Consider the following 18,397-nt stretch of genomic DNA (forward strand, 5'->3'; position numbering starts at 1 on the left):
AGGGTTGTATCCAGTGCCTACTCAGAGCGGACCCATTAAAGTTAATGGGCAACATTAACTTAGCTCTATTAATTTCACTAGTTCTACTCTGAGTAAAACATAGTTGGTTACAACCCAAGGTCAGCTTTTATTGCTATTTTTAAATACTTATTCCCTATCATTTTATGTAACCCATCTAAAGTTGTTTTTTTCCTGATGAAGTGGTATATAAATCTTTCTCAATAAATAAATAAGATTTGCCACAACAGGGCGTTCAGGTGGCTTTTCAAGAGACAAGCAAAACAGCAACTCTTAGGAAAGGATTGCTTTGCTTTTCTTTTTAATTAGTGAGTCATGTTCTGTGGATCAGTTGGAAGTCCGGGGTTCAGACGTTACACAGAGAAGCACAAAACAAAGTCACTGGCACATGTTTGAGTCTGTAGCTGTTGATGGTTGAGGCCTAGGAGAACAGCCGAGGCCTAGCCTCCACCCGCAGGCCGCACAGCCTGCTTCACTTCTCCTTGTGCTCAATCTGGCCTTTCGATATCAAGTCTGGGATCTCCACAGCCAGCCAGGGTCCCAGCTGCAAGACAAAAAGAGGACCGTCAGGAGGCCACCAGGGCCGCATCCTTTCCCCTTCCCTGGCCATGTGACACACTTGACAGAGAATAGCCCTCTCCTCCATTTTTAGGATTGTTAAACAATATTTCCAATTACAAGGCTTCCCAGTTCACATCAAACATATGAAGTTGCCTATCTAGGCTCAGTATTATCTACAACAGAGGTGAGGAACCCATTTTTCAGCCTGAGAGCCACATTCCCTTCTGGATGACTTTCTGATCCTAGCCTGCCAGCTGATGGGGAATGAAAGATCTGGCCTACAGACCAGAATAAGTTCCCCACCCCTGATGTATCATGGATACAGCTGACAGGGGCACTAGTCCACAAAAACCAATGAAATGCATTTCTTAAACTGGAAGACTCCCGTGTTGTTTTCATGCTTTGATACTTATTTGCAGTTTTTCCGTCGGAAGGTTTGCTGCCAATGCAATTTACTCATTTGACAAGAGCAGCCTTTGGGGCTTACTAAGTGATGTCCCAAGCAACGCAGTCAAACACCTGTGTGCACACACTCGCTCACACCTACAACTCACCCCCAAGGCCATGAGATGAGCCAGCCCAAATTTAGGTACGTTCCTGGCCCACAAAGGTTTGAAGTGGTCCGTCAGACATATTTTACCGCCCCTGCAAGAAGACACACAGAGGTATTAAGATGGGGCATTAACAGGACAGATACAAGGGGAAATTGTGATCTAGACCACACCATACAAAATGGCTAAAATATAGAGGAGGAGAGCATCTGACCTGTACATTTTTGCTGTTTTTCCATCCAGCTCTGGGATGGCGATTTCCGGCGCGGTGGATGGATATGTGACCGGAATCTGCAAATGGGGTTTAAGCAGAGCTTAATACTTAGAAATCCTGCATAGGTTGACCTAATTAGCCCTCACCAAAATCCACAGGTAGCTGACCATCCGGCGGTTTCTGAAAACTATTTCATTCCAGCCAGCTTTTTAATTGAACTCTGATTGTATAGCTTTAACTCATTTCCAGTCACATTGCATTGGGTTTCTTGTTCACTGCTTACAGGCAACTGTGATTAAACGATATACAAATTGTTGAAATAAAATATATAAAAGTAAAAGAAGCAGCTCTCACACAGAAAGTGAGGAATGAAAGGCAGGAGGGTCAGGAAGCCCAAAGGAGGGCATGGGGCAAGGACTCACATCAAACTCAACAGCAAACTCATACTTCAGGAGGTTGTGAATGTACCAACATTTCCCAAACCACCTAGCAAGGAAAGAAAAAGAGATGCACTAAAGTCACATCCACATAATAATCAATATTAATATTACTATTATTCCTACTATCACCACACCCTTCACCTCAAGGTCCCAGGGTGGGTTACGGCAATTAAAACAGTGTTAAAAACAGTTTAAACAACTTACAGAAATAAAAATATACATCCCAATTGCCAAAAGCCAGGGTAAAAATGTGTGTCTTCAACATTCTCCAAGTGCTGTAGAATATATTCACAATACATGTAAAGCACTATTGTGCCACTTTAACAGTCATGAAGAATCCCAGGAACTGTAGTTTGTTCAGGGTGCAGACCTCACAGAGCTATAATTCCCAGCACCCAAAACAAACTACAGTTCCCAGGATTCTCCACAAAGTTTTGGGGGTCTCCCTTGTACTCACCTTGTGCCTTCCTTGTTGGACTCTAGCCTGAACCAATCGTTATCAGCGTTCTTGTTGTTTTCCACATACTACAGAAAGAATCCATAAAATAAAATAGTCAGCAAGGTAACCTCCATAGCATGATGTCCGTAATGAACATTTTTTGAAAATCTGACAGAGGCAGGTTACAGATTATTCCTGCAGCTGTATATTTAAAATACCATCCCCCTCCACACACACATATACAGAGATTCCTGGGAACTGTAGCTTGTTAAGGGAGCTGCGAATCATAGCTCTGTGAGCGGTAAGCAATAGATCCCAGGGTTCTTTAGAAGGGTGGATTTATTTATTTATTAAATTTAAATCCTACCCTTCCTCCCAAAGGAGCCCAGGGCAGCAAACACACCCACTTATTATTATTATTTTAAAAGTAAAACTGTTAAAATGTTACAAAAGTAGTTACAGTTAAAAATATAGTCCCCCCCACCCAAAAGATCTCATCTCAGTAAGCTTCCAGAAAACAATTGGGGCGTGGGGGGGGGGGGGGAGAGAGAGAAAAAGAAAGGTGAACTCAGACACAAGTCCTAGGTGTGTTTACTCAGGAGTGCCATCCGCACAGAGCGGCGTGCGGGACATGGCACTTAGGTTGGCAGCTTTCCTGGGTACAAACCCTCCTGAAGCGCAGTACAGTGGTACCTCGGGTTAAGTACTTAATTCGTTCTGGAGGCCCGTTCTTAATGTGAAACTGTTCTTAACCTGAAGCACCACTTTAGCTAATGGGGCCTCCTGCTGCTGGAGCACGATTTCTGTTCTCATCCTGAAGCAAAGTTCTTAACCTGAAGCACTATTCCTGGGTTAGCGGAGTCTGTGACCTGAAGTCTGTGACCTGAAGTGTATGTAACCTGTACAGTGGTGCCTCGGAAGACGAAATTAATCCGTTCCGCGAGTCTCTTCGTCTTGTGATTTTTTTGTCTTGCGAAGCACGGCTATTAGCGGCTTAGCGGCTATTAAAGGCTTAGCGGCTTTGAGAAAAAGGAAACAAACTCGCAAGAACTCGCAAGACGTTTCGTCTTGCGAAGCAAGCCCATAGGGAACGACTTGCGGAACGACTCAAAAAACGGAAAACTCTTTCGTCTAGCGAGTTTTTCGTCTTGCGAGGCAGCCTGACTCCCTCCTCTGACAACCTGCACAGATTTTTGCTTAATTGGTTGCCATCAATTTGATTTAATTAATTTTTATAATGAAATATTTTTAGATTGTGTGACTATTTGACTGTTTGATTATTTGATTGTTGTTAGCCGCCCTGAGCCTGGCTTCGGCTGTGGAGGGTGGGATATAAATAAAATTTATTATTATTATTATTATTATTATTATTATTCGTCTTGCGGGGCACCACTGTACAACCATCTGGCCGGGGACCATCAGTCCAGGACGTTTCGCACTACAACTCCCATCAGCCCCAGGAAACAGCCAAAGGCCCTACACGGTGGGAGCCGTAGTCCGAAACAACTGGTAGGCGTCAGAGTGGGTGGAGGCTGTTCTCCTCAGAAGCAAGTCCCACTGATTTTCAATGGGGCTCACTCCCAGGGAAGTGGCAACAGCCCTGCAGCCTCAGGCCCCGCAAGTTTCTCCTATTGCAGCAGCACGAAAATGCCTGACTATACTTGACCCTCTGAAGCCACCGTAGTGCAGCGGAGCCACGTCAGCCTCCCGGCACATAGCTCCCTCTCCTCACCGGGAAGGACCACGTACCTTAATGAGCGCCTGGTATTCCTCCTTCAGCCGCTGAATCCACAGCTCCTTGTCCCGCGGACCCGCGTTCGTCTTCAGCAAAGGCAGCTCGGCCACTACCCGGCGAGTAGCCTCGTCCGCCATCTTTGTTGAGGTACGCAAACCGGAAATGGCTTCCGGTTGGGCAGGGCGAGGAAACGTCAGACGTTGTTGTCATCCTTGCCCAGCACGTGAGCAGTTGGGCGGAAATGGATCGCGTGACGCTTTCCCCAGCATGATTGTTGAGGGCGGAAATAGAGTGTAGAGAGGGGCGGGGGAAAGGAAGAATCGTAGAGCTGGGAGAAAAGAGTTAGAGGCTGTTGGTGGTAGTTGTTTCTTGTGTGGCTTAATTAGGGCGCTGTGGTTTCCTTGGATTCCACTTTTACCCAACATCAAAGGACTGGGAGAGCGGACGGATTCCTCTCCGCCGCATGCGCTTGGAGCAGCCAGCCTCACCCGAATGCCCTCCAGATCTTTTGGACTACAATTCCCATCAAGCCCCAATCGTCGCGTGTTGGTTGGGGCTCATGGGAGTCGTAGTCCAAAACTGTAAGCTCTCTGAAATCTGACGTAAAGGTAAAGGGACCCCTGACCATTCGGTCCAGTCGTGGCCGACTCTGGGGTTGCGGCGCTCATCTCGCTTTATGGGCCGAGGGAGCCGGCGTTTGTCCACAGACAGCTTCTGGGTCATGTGGCCAGCATGACTAAGCCGCTTCTGGCGAGCCAGAGCAGCGCATGGAAACGCCGTTTACCTTCCCGTCGGAGCGGTACCTATTTATCTACTTGCACTTTGACGTGCTTTCGAACTGCTAGGTTGGCAGGAGCAGGGACCGAGCAACGGGAGCTCACCCCGTCATGGGGATTCGAGCCACCGACCTTCTGATTGGCAAGTCCTAGGCTCTGTGGTTTAACCCACAGCGTCACCTGCGTCCCCAAAATCTGATTTAAGTGGACCGTTAAAGCAGCCTAATCACTGAAGCCATCGTGGCAAATGCCGGACCTCTCCCAGCTTGTGGAGCGAAGCCTTGGAGAGTTTGAACATTAAGCTTCAAACCTGCTGATTTATTTAGAACATTTGTACTGTGGGACACGGGTGGCGCTGTGGGTTAAACCACAGAGCCTAGGACTCTTAGGGCTGCCATACGTCCGAAAAATCCCAGACATCGCCAGGATTTGGCTTCCAAAAACGGTGTCCTGGCGGAATTTTGAATGTCCATTGTAAATGTCCGCAAAAACCTGGACATATGGCAATCCCATGTTAGTGGGTTTCTTTGCTGATTTTTATTTTTTGCCAAAAAAAAGCTTAACAACTTTGACACACACACACACACCTCACTTTTGTGACCGGATTTTCACTTTCTGAAATACAGCAACCCTAACGACTCTGAGATTAAGAGTCTTATGCTCTACTAACTGAGCTCTCCCTCCCAGCGGTGTATTTAAAAGATGTTGTTTAATCCCCAGTTTGTAAACCACGCTGGGTGCTTCCATTTTAAATAGAGTGTTTTATATTAAACAAACGGAGTGTTTGCTGGATCAGAGCAAACTCTACCTTAGTGAACAATATCGGCAGAGGGCAGTTGCAGTTGCAGTGGTGAAGCTGCATGCTCCGCTACCAGGGGCGGAGAGCAGGCGGGGGCGTGGCTTGTGCCCCGGGGGCCGTGATGCGCTGCCCGCAGGGGCGTGGCACACGTTCTGGGGGCAGGGCGGGGGGCGCCGCCTGTCGGGGGCGCAGCGCATGTCGGGGGGCGCTGCAATTGCACCCTACTGGAATAGAACCTTCAGTGTACAGTCTACCTTGGGATGTGTGTTAAATGTACCGTATTTTTCCGTCTACCTTGGGATGTGTGTTAAATGTACCGTATTTTTCCGTGTATAAGACGCCTCCTACTTTTAGGGACCCCAAATTTAGAAAATGGGCATATGCACTATCCATGTATAAGACGCCCCCAGATTTCTAAGCTTATTTTAAAGTAAACCCCCCCCCCCTAGTATTATACACAGAAAAGTACAGTACTTTAAATTTACAGTGCGGTTTTTAATCAAGTGTTGTTGTTGTTTAAATAGTTGAAGCTCATTACAGCAGCTTGAGGAACAGCAAACTGGGATGACGTACCAGTGGGGCAGGAAACTGTGCATGGTAAACAAGAAAAAGATGAGCATGGAGGGGGCTTCGGGGTCCCCATCTGGCACCCACCCCATTGCTGGCCATTTTAAGTGGAGTGGACATGCAATATCTTGGATGCTCTGCCTGTATCAAAACCCAGACACATGCACACACTTAGAGAATAAGGCGCCTTTATTACAACCAGAGTGAGATCCAGCCAGTCTTTGGATTACAAGAAGGTGCTAGATTTTCCCTAGTTTCCTTTTCAGCAGATGATGAGGACGGAGCCTCTCTGAACGCAGCTTCCACTACTTTACTTGGTCTTTTTCTGGATGGTACTCAAAAGGCTGGAGAAGAACTCGGTCGCCTGGTCCCTGAGTTGCTCAGCCATAGGAGTCACATGCTCTTGTGCCCGCTGCACGTAAGCCCTGTCAGAATGAATAAACAGACGAATAAAAGAATCAGTAAATGGATCAGGCCAAGGGATTCCCTCTAATCCAAGCATCCCCATACTCGGCCCCTCCAGATGTTTTGGGACTACAACTCCCATCACCCTTAGCTAACAGGACCAGTGGTCAGGGATGGTGGGAGTTGTAGTCCCAAAACATCTGGAGGGCTGAATTTGGGGGTGCCTGCTCTAATCCTATCCATTTCCAACAGTGATATGACAGACACTTTTGGAAAGCCAACAAGCAGAGCATGAAGGCAAATGGCTCTCCCCTTCTTTGGTAGTCCTCAGCAGCTGTTCTTTGGAGAGAATGCCCCAGTGCATGGGGGTTCCATTCCTAGCCATATTGCCGATTATGAGTTAATTACCGTATTTTTTGCACCATAACACTCACTTTTTTCCTCCTAAAAAGTAAGGGGAAATGTCTGTGAGTGTTATGAAGGGAATGCCTACGGGTGGCATGCCTACGGATTTTCCTCCTCTAAAAACTACGTGTGTGTTATGGTCGGGTGCGTGTTATAGAGCGAAAAATACGGTAATTACATATAGATGCCCAGATTGCTTCAAAGCAGTTTACAAAACGTAAGAACCAACTGCACAGTACAGTACATGCAGTTTTCAGAATGCAATGCGTTCCTCAAGAAATTGTTCGTTAGGCAAGAGTTTGCATAACGACAATTTCCATTATTTCCCATAGGAACATTTCTGATCCGTGATTTGTCCAATCTCTCTTCTCTCTCACTCCACGGTTTCATCCTGAAATGGCCGCAGCCAACCAGCAAAAGAAAGACAAAGGAAAAACTGATTTCTCCCTTCTCTCTGCCTGCTCCCCTTTTCCATGCTTTCTGCCCCAAAATGGCTGCGACTGACCAGCAAAGCAGAAACAAGGAAGGAAGTGGGCAAACTCCAGATGTTCCCATATCTGAATCAGCTGTTGTTAGGGCATAATTCTTTATGTTTGGAATTTGTAGATAAGGAGCATTCTGATAGCGGGACCTGTGTGTATTGTTAAAATACAGACTAATTGTTTAAAATTCGGTGTAATTTAAATGCATGGTAAAACAATCCAGCTGAAACATGAATATATAAATGACCGTAATTAACATGTGCAATGAAACAATCCCATTAAAATGAAACTGCAATTAAAACAAGAGGCTCGGGCTGAGAGAATAAGGGAATGCCTGTATAAATAAGTATCTTCGAAAGCCGGCAGCATGCCAATGCAGATGGAGCATCTCATATATCAGCAGGGAGATTGCATTCCACAACACTGGTGCTAGCAGGGAAAAAGCCAGTCTCTGATTCACCACCATAACCATCAGGCCTTGGTAAAAGTAACCAGGTTCCATGTATAGAATTTGGTGCCTTTATTGGGCAGTGGAGGAGAAGGTTACCTGATCCAGAGTCTTTTTTAGGATTGTATAAAAAGGGTCCTCACCCCATTTCAGTTGAAATGCGAATGGATCTGGCGCTGTTTCATTTATATGTGTATTTGATCCGCTGTTTTTGCCTTGAATCGAAATATTGCCTCTTTTGTACAAGTTATGTTTTTAATGCTTCATCTCCTTACCTGACCATGCTCAATCGCCTTTCGTTCTGTCTGTCTTTCTGAATTGTTGGACTTTTAATAAAAATACATTTAAAAAGAAAGAAAGATGTGAGTGGGGGAAGGAGGTCTTACATTGTCTGGGCCTTGAATTCCTCTATCTTCTCTTGTGGCACGAGTTCCTTTTTGAAGTAGTCAGATAAGCTATTAAGGTAGCTCTGCACTTGCTGCACGACATCAGAAGCCGGGGCTGGAGCCTGTTCCGCCTGCCGTCTGACCACAGTCCCTGCAAGGACACGGGGAGGCTCATAAATAGGGGGTCACTCGACAGTACAAAGGGGGAAAGCCATTAACCAGTACACCCTCTTAGTTCAAAGGGAGCTGCCTCATACTGAATCAGACCAACTAGCTCAGTATCATCTTCACTGACTGTCAGTGACAGTCCAGGGGTTCCTCCCAGACCTACCTGAACGACAGGAGCGAGCCAGCAGTAAATCACACAGTGCATGTTGGAGTTAAAGCTTTATTAGCAAGAACAGGATCTGCAAAGACTTGGCTGAGTAACAGGCCTAAGGAACATAGGAACCTACCTCCAGGTGTCCCCCCCCCCATGAATCAATTGCTGAAACTAAAGGTTCCTGCCTCCCCACAATCGTCTAGGTCTTCTCCCCACCAGGGTTTCCCCCCTCCAAGCAATCAGAGACTGAGCCGGCATGCAGTCTGTCTTTGCTCCTTCCACTTCATGCCGCTTCTGGTTCTAGGAGACCAGAGCTTGTTGCAGCAAGACGGGGAGTCCCCCATGACGCTTCAACAGCCTGATTCATCTTGGCCTCTCTCCTCCACCTCTCCTGCTTCTGCCTCTGATTCTGGACTTCTGTCTGCCACAGACTCTCCCAGCTCACTAAGCCCTGTTACCCCTGCAGTTCCCAGCCCCTCCTCTTCCCAGTCTTCTCCCTCTCCTCCCTCTCACCACTCATTGTCATCCCACCACCACTCCCTGGGCTCTCGGAGATGTCCTTGGGGACTGAACCAGGGACCTTCTGAATGCAAGGCAAATGCTCTACCTAGAGAGCTTCAGCTCTGCTCCTCACGCATGCAGTATCCCCTCTCCTGTGTCCACACTGTGTCGTTCAAAGTTCAGTCCAGATGGAACAATACCGGAGAAAATTGAATAAGTGGAAAACAAACACCCACCCTCAACGGTTGCCAATGACCTGAGGGAGCGTCTCCATCCCCATCGTTCAGCCCGGACACTGAGGTCCAGCGCCGAGGGCCTTTTGGCTGTTCCCTCATTGCGAGAAGTGAGGTTACAGGGAACCAGACAGAGGGCCTTCTCGGTAGTGGCACCTGCCCTGTGGAACGCCCTCCCATCAGATGTGAAGGAAATAAGCAGCTATCTTATCTTTAAAAGACATCTGAAGGCAGCCCTCTTCAGGGAAGTTTTTAATATTTAATGCTGTATTGTTTTTAACACTCGATTAGAAGCCGCCCGGAGTGACTGGGGAAACTCAGCCAGATGGGCGGGGTATAAATAATAAATTATTTTTATTTTTATTTTTTTATTATTATTATGTTTGCAAATTAAGTTCCACCTGGAAGCACTCTTTGATTCCCTCACGGTTTGCAATGAAGAACGCTGCCAGCCCCCTTGCCCCACAGTACCTTCCATGCAGCAGACGCTGACCAAGAGGATTGCGAGAGCGAACACCTTCATTTTGGCACGCTTGGAGCACTCCTTTACTTTCTGGGGGGAAAGGGAGGACGGGGAGAGGTTGTGAGAAAAGAGGTGAGGAAGCAAGACCAAGCCCGCACACTCTACGGCTTGATTCGTACACACTATACCTTTAAAGCACATTCAAAGCACATCCCCCCCCAAAGAATTCTGGGCACTGTAGTTTGTTAAGGGAATTACTGGGAATTCTGTGAAGGGTGAAGTCCTGTGCCCAGAATTCCTTGAGAGAGAAGATGTGATTTGAGGGCATTGTGTGTACGCAGGCTACACCCACAGCGTACATTTGACACGTGGCTCTCCTCAAAGAATCCTGGGAATTGTAGTTCGAAAAGAGTTACTGGGAACTGAAGCTCCCTGAGGGGTCAACTACAGTGCCCAGAATTCTCTGGGAGGAAATAATGTACTGGAAAGCAGTAGTACTCAAAGGGATGGCCCACAAACCATTGGCAGTCCACAAGCTATCAGCTCAAAGGGCACGTAAACCCTCCCACAGCTCAGGTTGGGTAGGGAGCTTCAGAGACCAAATATGGTGCCAGTCCCTGGTACAATGAGACTGGGGGAAAATGATGGCCCATGATAGAAGCATTGCTGTAAAGGTATAGTGCAGGGTTTTCCAAACTTGGGTCTCCAGCTGTTTTTGGACTACGATTCCCCTCATCCCTGACCACTGGGTCCTGCTAGCTAAGGATGATAAGAGTTGTAGTCCAAAAGCAGCTGGAGACCCAAATTTGGGAAGCCCTGGTATAGACTTAGTTGGCCAAGTGAATTCTCAGGTTTTTCGTGAGGCAGGTTTTTCTGTTTGCTTGCTTGTTAAATACTTTACTGTTCTAAAAACAAAGAATATAGTAAATATGTGAACTTTGTGAACAATTCCCCCCTCCCCGCCCAAAAAACACTTCACGTTTTCCATCCAACCGCATGGCACGCTTTAAAAAACCCCAAAACTTTTCACGAGGACTAGAAACTACTGTATCCCTCCTTTTTGGTCAGTGGAGAGCAGCCATTCTTGAAGGCTGCAATGCCTGTGTTAAGAGAAGAGGCTGGACAGGTAAAGGTGTTGGAAAAGGGGGGGGACAAAGGGAGGAGAGAGCTGTACCCATCTACGCCTACCACCCAGACGTAATAAAAGTAATTTAGAAATCCCAAACTCAGAAAGGTGGCACAGAATCTTTCTAAATGAAAAAAATAAAATGTGGTGTTGAATATCGAACAATAGTAATTTCACTTCCCTTAGTTCAAGTGCTTACGCAGCCAAGTTGGGACCAGCGTAGAGGGTTTTTTTTTTTTGAGCTTTTTAAAAAAAGGAAATTCACCAAAATCTACATTTCCGACACGGGTTGTCATAGGTCTGGATTTTCCTGGACATTTAAGCGATTTTCGCCCGGACACTGTTTCTGATTGCCAAATCCCATCTATGTCCGGGAAATTCAGGACGTATGGCAACCCTAGCACTAGGGGGTATTATCAGCAGGCCGGGGGAGCCCCCAAGGTTTGCAGAAATAAAGAAAACATTGTGTGTTGGGAGGGGGGAAAGCCTACAGGAAACACCAGTAGCAGCAGTTGAGGACTGAGAATGCAGACTGACTGTTGGGAACGGAACGAAACCGGTTTATCCCAAATCAGAGCACTTCACGCTGCTACCCTTTGTTGCAGCCTAGCAGTAGCCAAACAACAACTATTGTCAGGGACAGCCCCTCCGTTTCACATTTGTCACCAGCTTCCTTTTAGATTTTCTACTTTCCCATCCTTCTGCCGCTCCACCCTTGACACCTTCTTCCCCTCTTGAGAACAGGCTAAAATTAAACTGGGGCAGTTTCCCCCAGCACCACAGCAGGGCTTAATTCTGTGCTTTGACACCCGTTGCACAACTGCCACACCTCAGACCCATATGAACACCCAGGAGAGTGTTTTTTTTCACCCGCCCACTATAAGAACAAGTGCCCCCCCCACACCAAGGTTTCAAGAGCAGGGCTTGTGGATTCACTTGAATTCTGCCGTAATCCATTAAAAAAGTCAAGCTCTATTAACAGAAGCTCCACCGGTTGGATTTCTGCCTGTGTCACATAGCTGATAAAGTTTCAGAATTTCTGCCAGGGGGTAAAGTGACAATTCCATTGCTCCACCCCACCCCAAACCCTTTCTTCTCAAATAAAATAAAATAAAGTCAATTCATTCTTACCCAAACGATCAATTACAAGGAGCCAGTCAACATAGAAGTGATTGTTAGTTTGAGGTTGTAAGCTCTTATATAGGGCATCAAAAGACCAGCCTGTTTCACCCGATCTATTCTCCCTAGTGATTGGTGCTTGCGTCCCGTCCTGTCCCTCCTCCTCCCCTTCAACCTGCCACCACATCAACTGTCCCTCTTTGAAGTGCAATGTGCGATTTCTGCAACTGCTAACTAAGGCAATTCCCATGTCAACAGCTTCGGGGTCTAAGGGTTAAGTACACACAGAGGCCCACACTTACTTCAGCGGTAACATTTAGTGTGGGCAAGGGAATCGTGGCCATAGCAGAGTTAATGCAGAATGCAAGCCCTGGCTTGAGGCAAGCGCCCTCATATAAACCTTTGGTGCAGTCACATCTAGAGTAACGTTTGCAGTTTTGGCTCCCTCCTTTTTCATGATCCTGGCCGTTGTGTAGGGATAGTAAGAACAGAAGAGCCCAGCTGCAGTGGATCAGGCTAAAAGCTGAACGATTGGTATTCAGAAACGTTACTGTCTAATAGCCATAAACATCCATTAATTTTTCTAACCCCCTTGTACAGTCAGGGAATCACAAGAGTTTTAACTACCGTATTTTTTGCTCTGTAAGACTCACATTTCCCCTCCCAAAAAGTAAGGGGAAATGTGTGCGCGTCTTATGGAGCGAATGCAGGCTGTGCAGCTATCCCAGAAGCCAGAACAGCAAGAGGGATTGCTGCTTTCACTGCGCAGCGATCCCTCTTGCTGTTCTGGCTTCTGAGATTCAGAATATTTTTTTTCTTGTTTTCCTCCTCCAAAAACTAGGTGCGCCTTATGGTCTGGTGCGTCTTATAGAGCAAAAAATACGGTATATGCTTCATTTTGTCTGTCCACTCCTTAATCTTCCAACTTTCAGCTCCATTGCATGATTCTGAGTTCTAGTATTACACAAGAAGGAGAAAAACTACCCAGGCCCCACCTGCACCAAACATTTAAAGGAGTATTCAAGGAGTATTTAAACAGTCACGTATTCCTCCCCCCCCCCAAGAATCCTGGGAACTGTAGATTGCAAAATGCACAGAGAGTTATTAGGAGACCCCCCTCACAATGCTACAGTTCCCAGAGTTTCTCCTGAAGAGGGGTTGATTATTAAACCACTCTGAAACAGTAGCTCTGTGAAAGGATCAGGGGTCTCTGAAAAACTCCCAGCATCCTTAGCAAACTGCAGTCAGTTCCCAGCATTCCCTTGGTTGGGGGGGGGGAGCCATGTTTGTTTAAAGTAATACAATACAGCTTTAAATGTAAAGTGCAGAAGGAGCCCCTGGCCTCAATTTGATTCCCCCTCAATAGAGTAGTGTTGTACATCTTTTCTAAGCTAAAAAACCCCAAACCCAAATGTTGCCATCGTTCCTCACAGAGTGGCGGCTCCACCCCCCTGAACATTTTGGCTGTGCTTTTCTGAACCTTTTATAAAAACAACTGAGATGGGGCGACCAAAACTGAACAACGTGTTTTGGGTACATAGTAAGTGTTAAATTGTGGGCGAACATATCAGACGACACAGCGATTCTTCCAAAGCAGCTCTTTATTTGTAAGCTGGAACAGAACTGAACTGAGGAGCTCAGTCGGCCTGCTTATATAGAGCTCCAGAACAATGTAACTGTTGCCATTTTCTAAAACTATCCAATCACTGAATGTCACTTTCGACCCTTCATTTGCATACAAACTATCCAATCACTGAACGTCACTTTTCGACCCTTCATTTGCATAACTATCTACAGTATCCCCCTGTGCCCGGGGTGAGAATTTCAGTACAGAACAGTAAGTTTGTCACATGACAGATAAAAATGATGCTTCAATAACTTTCCTAAGTTTAACGACTTAAAAATAAATAAACGGTCCTGACAATAAAAAGAAACAAATTCTGCATCTTTCCCCTCAACTCCCCCCATTCATTTCCATGCCAGGAAAAGTTTTATCTTGCTGAATTTGCCAACTGTGGCTGCTGTTAAAGGCATGGGAGCTTTGTTGGGGGTGGGAAGGTGGCAACCCTAGCATCTCCTGCAGCTGAACTGCAGCAAGCTCTGCTAAACAATTCTTCGTTTAAATGCTGTGTGTGCACCTCTCCTGCTAGAATCTTCCTCCCTCATCAGTTGCCAACTGATGAGGAGGGAAGGGGGCCTAGCCTGCTCTTGTGCATTTTAAAAGAAAGTGGCTCTCCAGAAATAAACAGGGGGAAGTTTTTTGCCCCTTCACCTGCAAACATAATTGGTGCATTCTGCACCAACATTTAAGGCACTATGATGCCACTTTTAAAAGTCATGGCTTCCCCCAAAGAATCCTGGGAGCTGTAGTTTGTGAAGGGGGCAACGAGTTGTGAGGTGACCCCTAGTCCCCTCTCAGAGCTAGCTACCATTCCCAGAGTTCCCTGGGAACTGTCGCTCTGTAGCAAACCTACAGTTCCCATGGTTCTTTGCAGGATGGCGTGACTGCTAAAGTGGCATAAGAATGTTATAAATGCATCCTGTGGGTATGACCATTGGCTGCCCACATTTGGAGACTGATATGAAGTAGGCAGCACACAAAACACTACCAAACCATTCTACGTTCTAAATCTTATATTAATAATCAAAAAATCGAGAGAACAAGGTACAAGATCTACTACAAAAGCCACAAACAGAAAACTCATTCAAATTGTGTCCAAAAGGGAGATTCAGTCTTTAAAGTTTCTTTAGCCAGGCTCCTGTAGATTTCAGTCCACAACGAGAATTGGCAGTGTAAAAGGTCTTGTCAGCTCACATGAGGCTGGCCAGGGTTTAATGGCTGGGAGGTGAAGGACAGAGTTTGGCTCTAATCTTATCACTGGACATTAACCTCCAACATGTCAGGTTGACTAATAGGGGCAGATGTGGAAGTAGACAAAGGGGGAAAAACAGTGTCAGCAGAAAAGGAAGCCGGGAGTCCAGGACGTGTAAAGAGGTCCTTAAGAAACTCGGTAGACCTGGTCTGTGGGGGAAACCTGTCAGGCAAACAACTCCCTCCCCATTAAAAAGGTAGACAACAACAACCGAAATCCAAATCTTTGGCGTCTTTCCCTTTGACCTCACATGGAATGTGCAACCGTAATTTTGCTTGAAGTTGCAAATAAAGGTTTTATGGAGGAATGGTTTAAGCCAGTGATTCTTAAGCCCCCCCTCCCCCCGGCCACAAGAATTAGCTTGTGCCACACTGAATTTTTTATTGGTAGCAAATACGTTGGGAAACAAAAAGAAACAGCAACTAGCAGTGCTTGATTTAGAACATACGGTAGAACACAAACTACCTTTATACAGTGGTACCTCGGGTTAAGTATGTAATTCATTCTAGAGGTCTGTTCTTAACCTGAAACTGTTCTTAACCTGAAGCACCACTTTAGCTAATGAGGCCTCCTGCTGCTGCCTCGCCGCCAGAGCACGATTTCTGTTCTCACCCTGAAGCAAAGTTCTTAACCCGAGGTACTATTTCTGGGTTAGCGGAGTCTGTAAACTGAAGCGTATGTAACCTGAAGCGTATGTAACCTGAGGTACCACTGTAATAGGATCGTGGGACAGCCAGAAAGTATGAAACAATGCAGCTACATAAGGATCACTCCCAAAATATAATTATAAACAAGCCTCTTACATGTGTACCTTAAGTATGTATACAAACTCAGTGAGAGGTGTGAGCTTGCAGTTTAACTTGATGCTCCTGCTCTCATTTTGAAAAGATATCTATCCATTTCCTGCAAATAAAAACAATTATTTTGGTACTATGCTATGTTGAAATGTTTCTTTGCTTGTCCTTGAACCTTCCCACCACCTCTCCTGCCACACCAGTGTGGCACACCAAACCCTTTGAGAACCACAGGTTTAAGTAATTAACCAAGGAGTGTGGTTTAAGTAATTAGCCAAGGAGTGTGGTGAAGTCTCCTTTTTTGGAGGTCTTTAAGCAGAGGCTTTACAACCATATGTCAGGAGTGCTCTTATGGTGTTTCCTGCTTGGCAGGGGGTTGGACTCGATGGCCCTTGTGGACTCTTCCAACTCTATGATTTTATGATTCTATGAAACAAACAGGAGACATCAGCGCATAACTATGAAAACTATTAAACACATCAGGATTTCAACTCTCCCCCCTGCAGAAGGGCTCCTTCAACACCTGATGATCAACAGCACCTTCCATCTCGAACTCTACGATCGACAGGTGAGGCCCCAAGTTAGTGGCTAAATATCTCTGTTTGGTTTTTTGTCGTCGAAATACACTGCAGACGTCTGATCTCCCTGGAGACCAAGAGATATGACGATACACTGCTCTGCCTCCTTCCTCTTAGTAAATGTTTTGTGCCACTGGGGAAGTGGTAATTCTGTATTGATTTGTTTTGGATGTTGTATGTGATGCCAATAAAGGTTTTACGATATGATACAACAGGGGAGGCCTCGCTGCCATCCGGGGCTGCCCAGTTGGCACTGACCTGTGACAGGGCCTTTTCAGTGATGGCTCCCCATTTGTGCAATGCCTTCCCTACTGAGGTGCGCCTGTCTCCATCACTATTAATTACCAGGAGGAATATGACAGCGTTCCTGTTAACCGAGGCTTTTGGTGGCTGAAGAATACTGTCCCTGGCGGAAGAATGTTTTTAATTGAGGAACCCGTTTGCATGATCCAAATATTCTTATTAGCATAAACAAGAGGGTAACGAACCTGAATCAAGTGGGTGGGGGGAAGGAACGAGGGAGAAGAGGGGGGAGGGAACCCTTTTTGCTTCATCCCCAGCATTGAAAATTCTGGGAAATTGTCCATTACAAACCATTGGGTTGGCAGGCACCTGGGCTATTGTACATAAACATGGTGGGCACATTCAGCCCGCTTCTTCCGTCACCGCTGCACATCATGTGCCCCTGTGTTTGAAGAGTCGCTGTGTGCTCTTCAGTCCAAAGGCTCTGTTAAGCAATCATCACCCCTGCAGTATTTGACAAAAATAAAATAAATAGATCACCCTGATCCAAGCTGAAATAATTGGAAAGCATTTTTCTTAAAGCTCCAAGTAGCTCCAGGAAAAAAGTATTTTGGGGGGAAAACAAAGAAAAACTTAATTTCTGAAAGAAAACCACACGGGTTAACAAATCCCAAGCACCACACAATATTAAACATCCTAATCCCAAGCAAAATATTAATGTCAATGAAACAGAATCAGTCATCAAAAAACAGCCATAAAAAATAATGCACAGGTGAAAGTGGCTCCCAGAAGGGGAAAAAAAGGAATTAAAATAATAAAGGAGATGGAGCTACTCCCGTAAGGAAAGGCTGATTTCTTTGGAACTTTTTAGTTTAGTGAAAAGGTGAGCAGGTGGTAGCATAGAATCATAGAACTGTAGAGTTGGAAGAGACCCCGAGGGCCATCTAGACCAACCCCTGCAATGCTTGAACCACTGACCTTCTGCTTAACAGCCAGGTGCACTGACCCATTGCGCCACAAGATTGAAGTTCATAAAATTTATGCCTGACATGGAGAAAGCGGATAGCGAAAAGCTTCACTCTCTCTCTCTCTTTATATAACACTAGAACCTGCAGACGTCCAGTGAAACTGAATGTTGAAAAATGTAGGGCAGAGTCACGCAGCACATAGTTAAACTGTTGGAATTCGCTCCCAGGGGAGGCAGTGATGGGCAGCAACCGAGAAGGCTTTAAAAGAAGATGGGGCTGCAAGAATACTTGTATCCAGAAGTTGGAAATGCGAAAAAACACCAACAATAACAGATTGGCAGACACTCATGATAGAGTATTTCCAATTAGCAAAGCTGACCGGAAAAACCAGGGGAGCCTTAAATCAAAAAGTATACGGAGAATGGAAAATATTTAAGGAATATATAAGACTATATTGTAAAAATGATACCATCCTGGCAGAATTGAATGATATTTGTGTACAACAAATAAATGGAATAAACAGCTTGGAGGAATATATGGAAAAATATATAAAACAAACTGTGCGACAAAATCAAGACAATAGAAAAACAATAATGGGAACGATTGGAAGTTTTTCACAGAAAACTTTATTGGATAAGTCATGTTGTGTAAATATGTGGTTCTTTTTTTGGTCACTTTTAAACCTTTTTTCGACCTTTTTGAGGTGACAAATCCTTTTTCTTTTCTTTTTTTGTGCTTAATTTTGTTATACTTACCTTTACTGTATGATTGTATTTTAAACTAATAAAGATTCATATTTAAAAAGAAGAAGAAGATTGGGCAAAATGATGCAGGCGGCTATTGATGGCTGCTTGCCTTGGTGGCTCCGTGGTCAGAAGGCAGGTGCAGTGGTGCCTCGCAAGACGAAAAGAATCCGTTCTGTGATTCTCTTCGTCTAGCGGTTTTTTCGTC

General features: G+C 45.6%; 2 protein-coding genes across 2 annotated transcripts; both read right to left on the reverse strand.

Annotated features, from left to right (window-relative positions):
• Positions 1–302: 302 nt before the first annotated feature.
• UFC1 (ubiquitin-fold modifier conjugating enzyme 1) lies at positions 303–4,140 on the reverse strand. The gene is made up of 6 exons (XM_082202608.1): positions 3,973–4,140; positions 2,242–2,309; positions 1,767–1,830; positions 1,345–1,421; positions 1,134–1,224; positions 303–562 (listed from the first exon to the last, which is right to left on the reverse strand). The coding sequence occupies exons 1-6, from the start codon at positions 4,093–4,095 to the stop codon at positions 491–493; spliced, it is 495 nt and encodes a 164-aa protein (XP_082058734.1). The 5' UTR covers positions 4,096–4,140; the 3' UTR covers positions 303–490.
• Positions 4,141–6,271: 2,131 nt separating this feature from the next.
• Positions 6,272–12,074, reverse strand: APOA2 (apolipoprotein A2). Its single transcript, XM_082202655.1, has 4 exons — positions 12,003–12,074; positions 9,754–9,835; positions 8,227–8,377; positions 6,272–6,525 (listed from the first exon to the last, which is right to left on the reverse strand). Exons 2-4 carry the CDS (start codon positions 9,803–9,805, stop codon positions 6,411–6,413), a joined length of 318 nt encoding a protein of 105 aa, XP_082058781.1. The 5' UTR covers positions 9,806–9,835; positions 12,003–12,074; the 3' UTR covers positions 6,272–6,410.
• Positions 12,075–18,397: the final 6,323 nt, after the last annotated feature.

The sequence above is a fragment of the Podarcis vaucheri genome (genome assembly GCF_965113315.1).
Source record: "Podarcis vaucheri genome assembly, chromosome: 16".
Lineage (NCBI taxonomy): Eukaryota > Metazoa > Chordata > Lepidosauria > Squamata > Lacertidae > Podarcis > Podarcis vaucheri.

Coding starts and splice junctions, on each gene's coding strand:
- UFC1 (XM_082202608.1), bottom strand. CDS start 4,095: ATGGCGGACGAGGCTACTCGCCGGGTAGTGGCCGAGCTGCCTTTGCTG. Junction 1,422..1,766: donor AGTTTGCTGTTGAGTTTGAT/GTGAGTCCTTGC, acceptor CCCCATTTGCAG/ATTCCGGTCACATATCCATC. Junction 1,225..1,344: donor AAAACAGCAAAAATGTACAG/GTCAGATGCTCT, acceptor GTCTTCTTGCAG/GGGCGGTAAAATATGTCTGA.
- APOA2 (XM_082202655.1), bottom strand. CDS start 9,805: ATGAAGGTGTTCGCTCTCGCAATCCTCTTGGTCAGCGTCTGCTGCATG. Junction 8,378..9,753: donor CAGCGTCTGCTGCATGGAAG/GTACTGTGGGGC, acceptor GTGTCCTTGCAG/GGACTGTGGTCAGACGGCAG. Junction 6,526..8,226: donor GAATTCAAGGCCCAGACAAT/GTAAGACCTCCT, acceptor TCATTCTGACAG/GGCTTACGTGCAGCGGGCAC.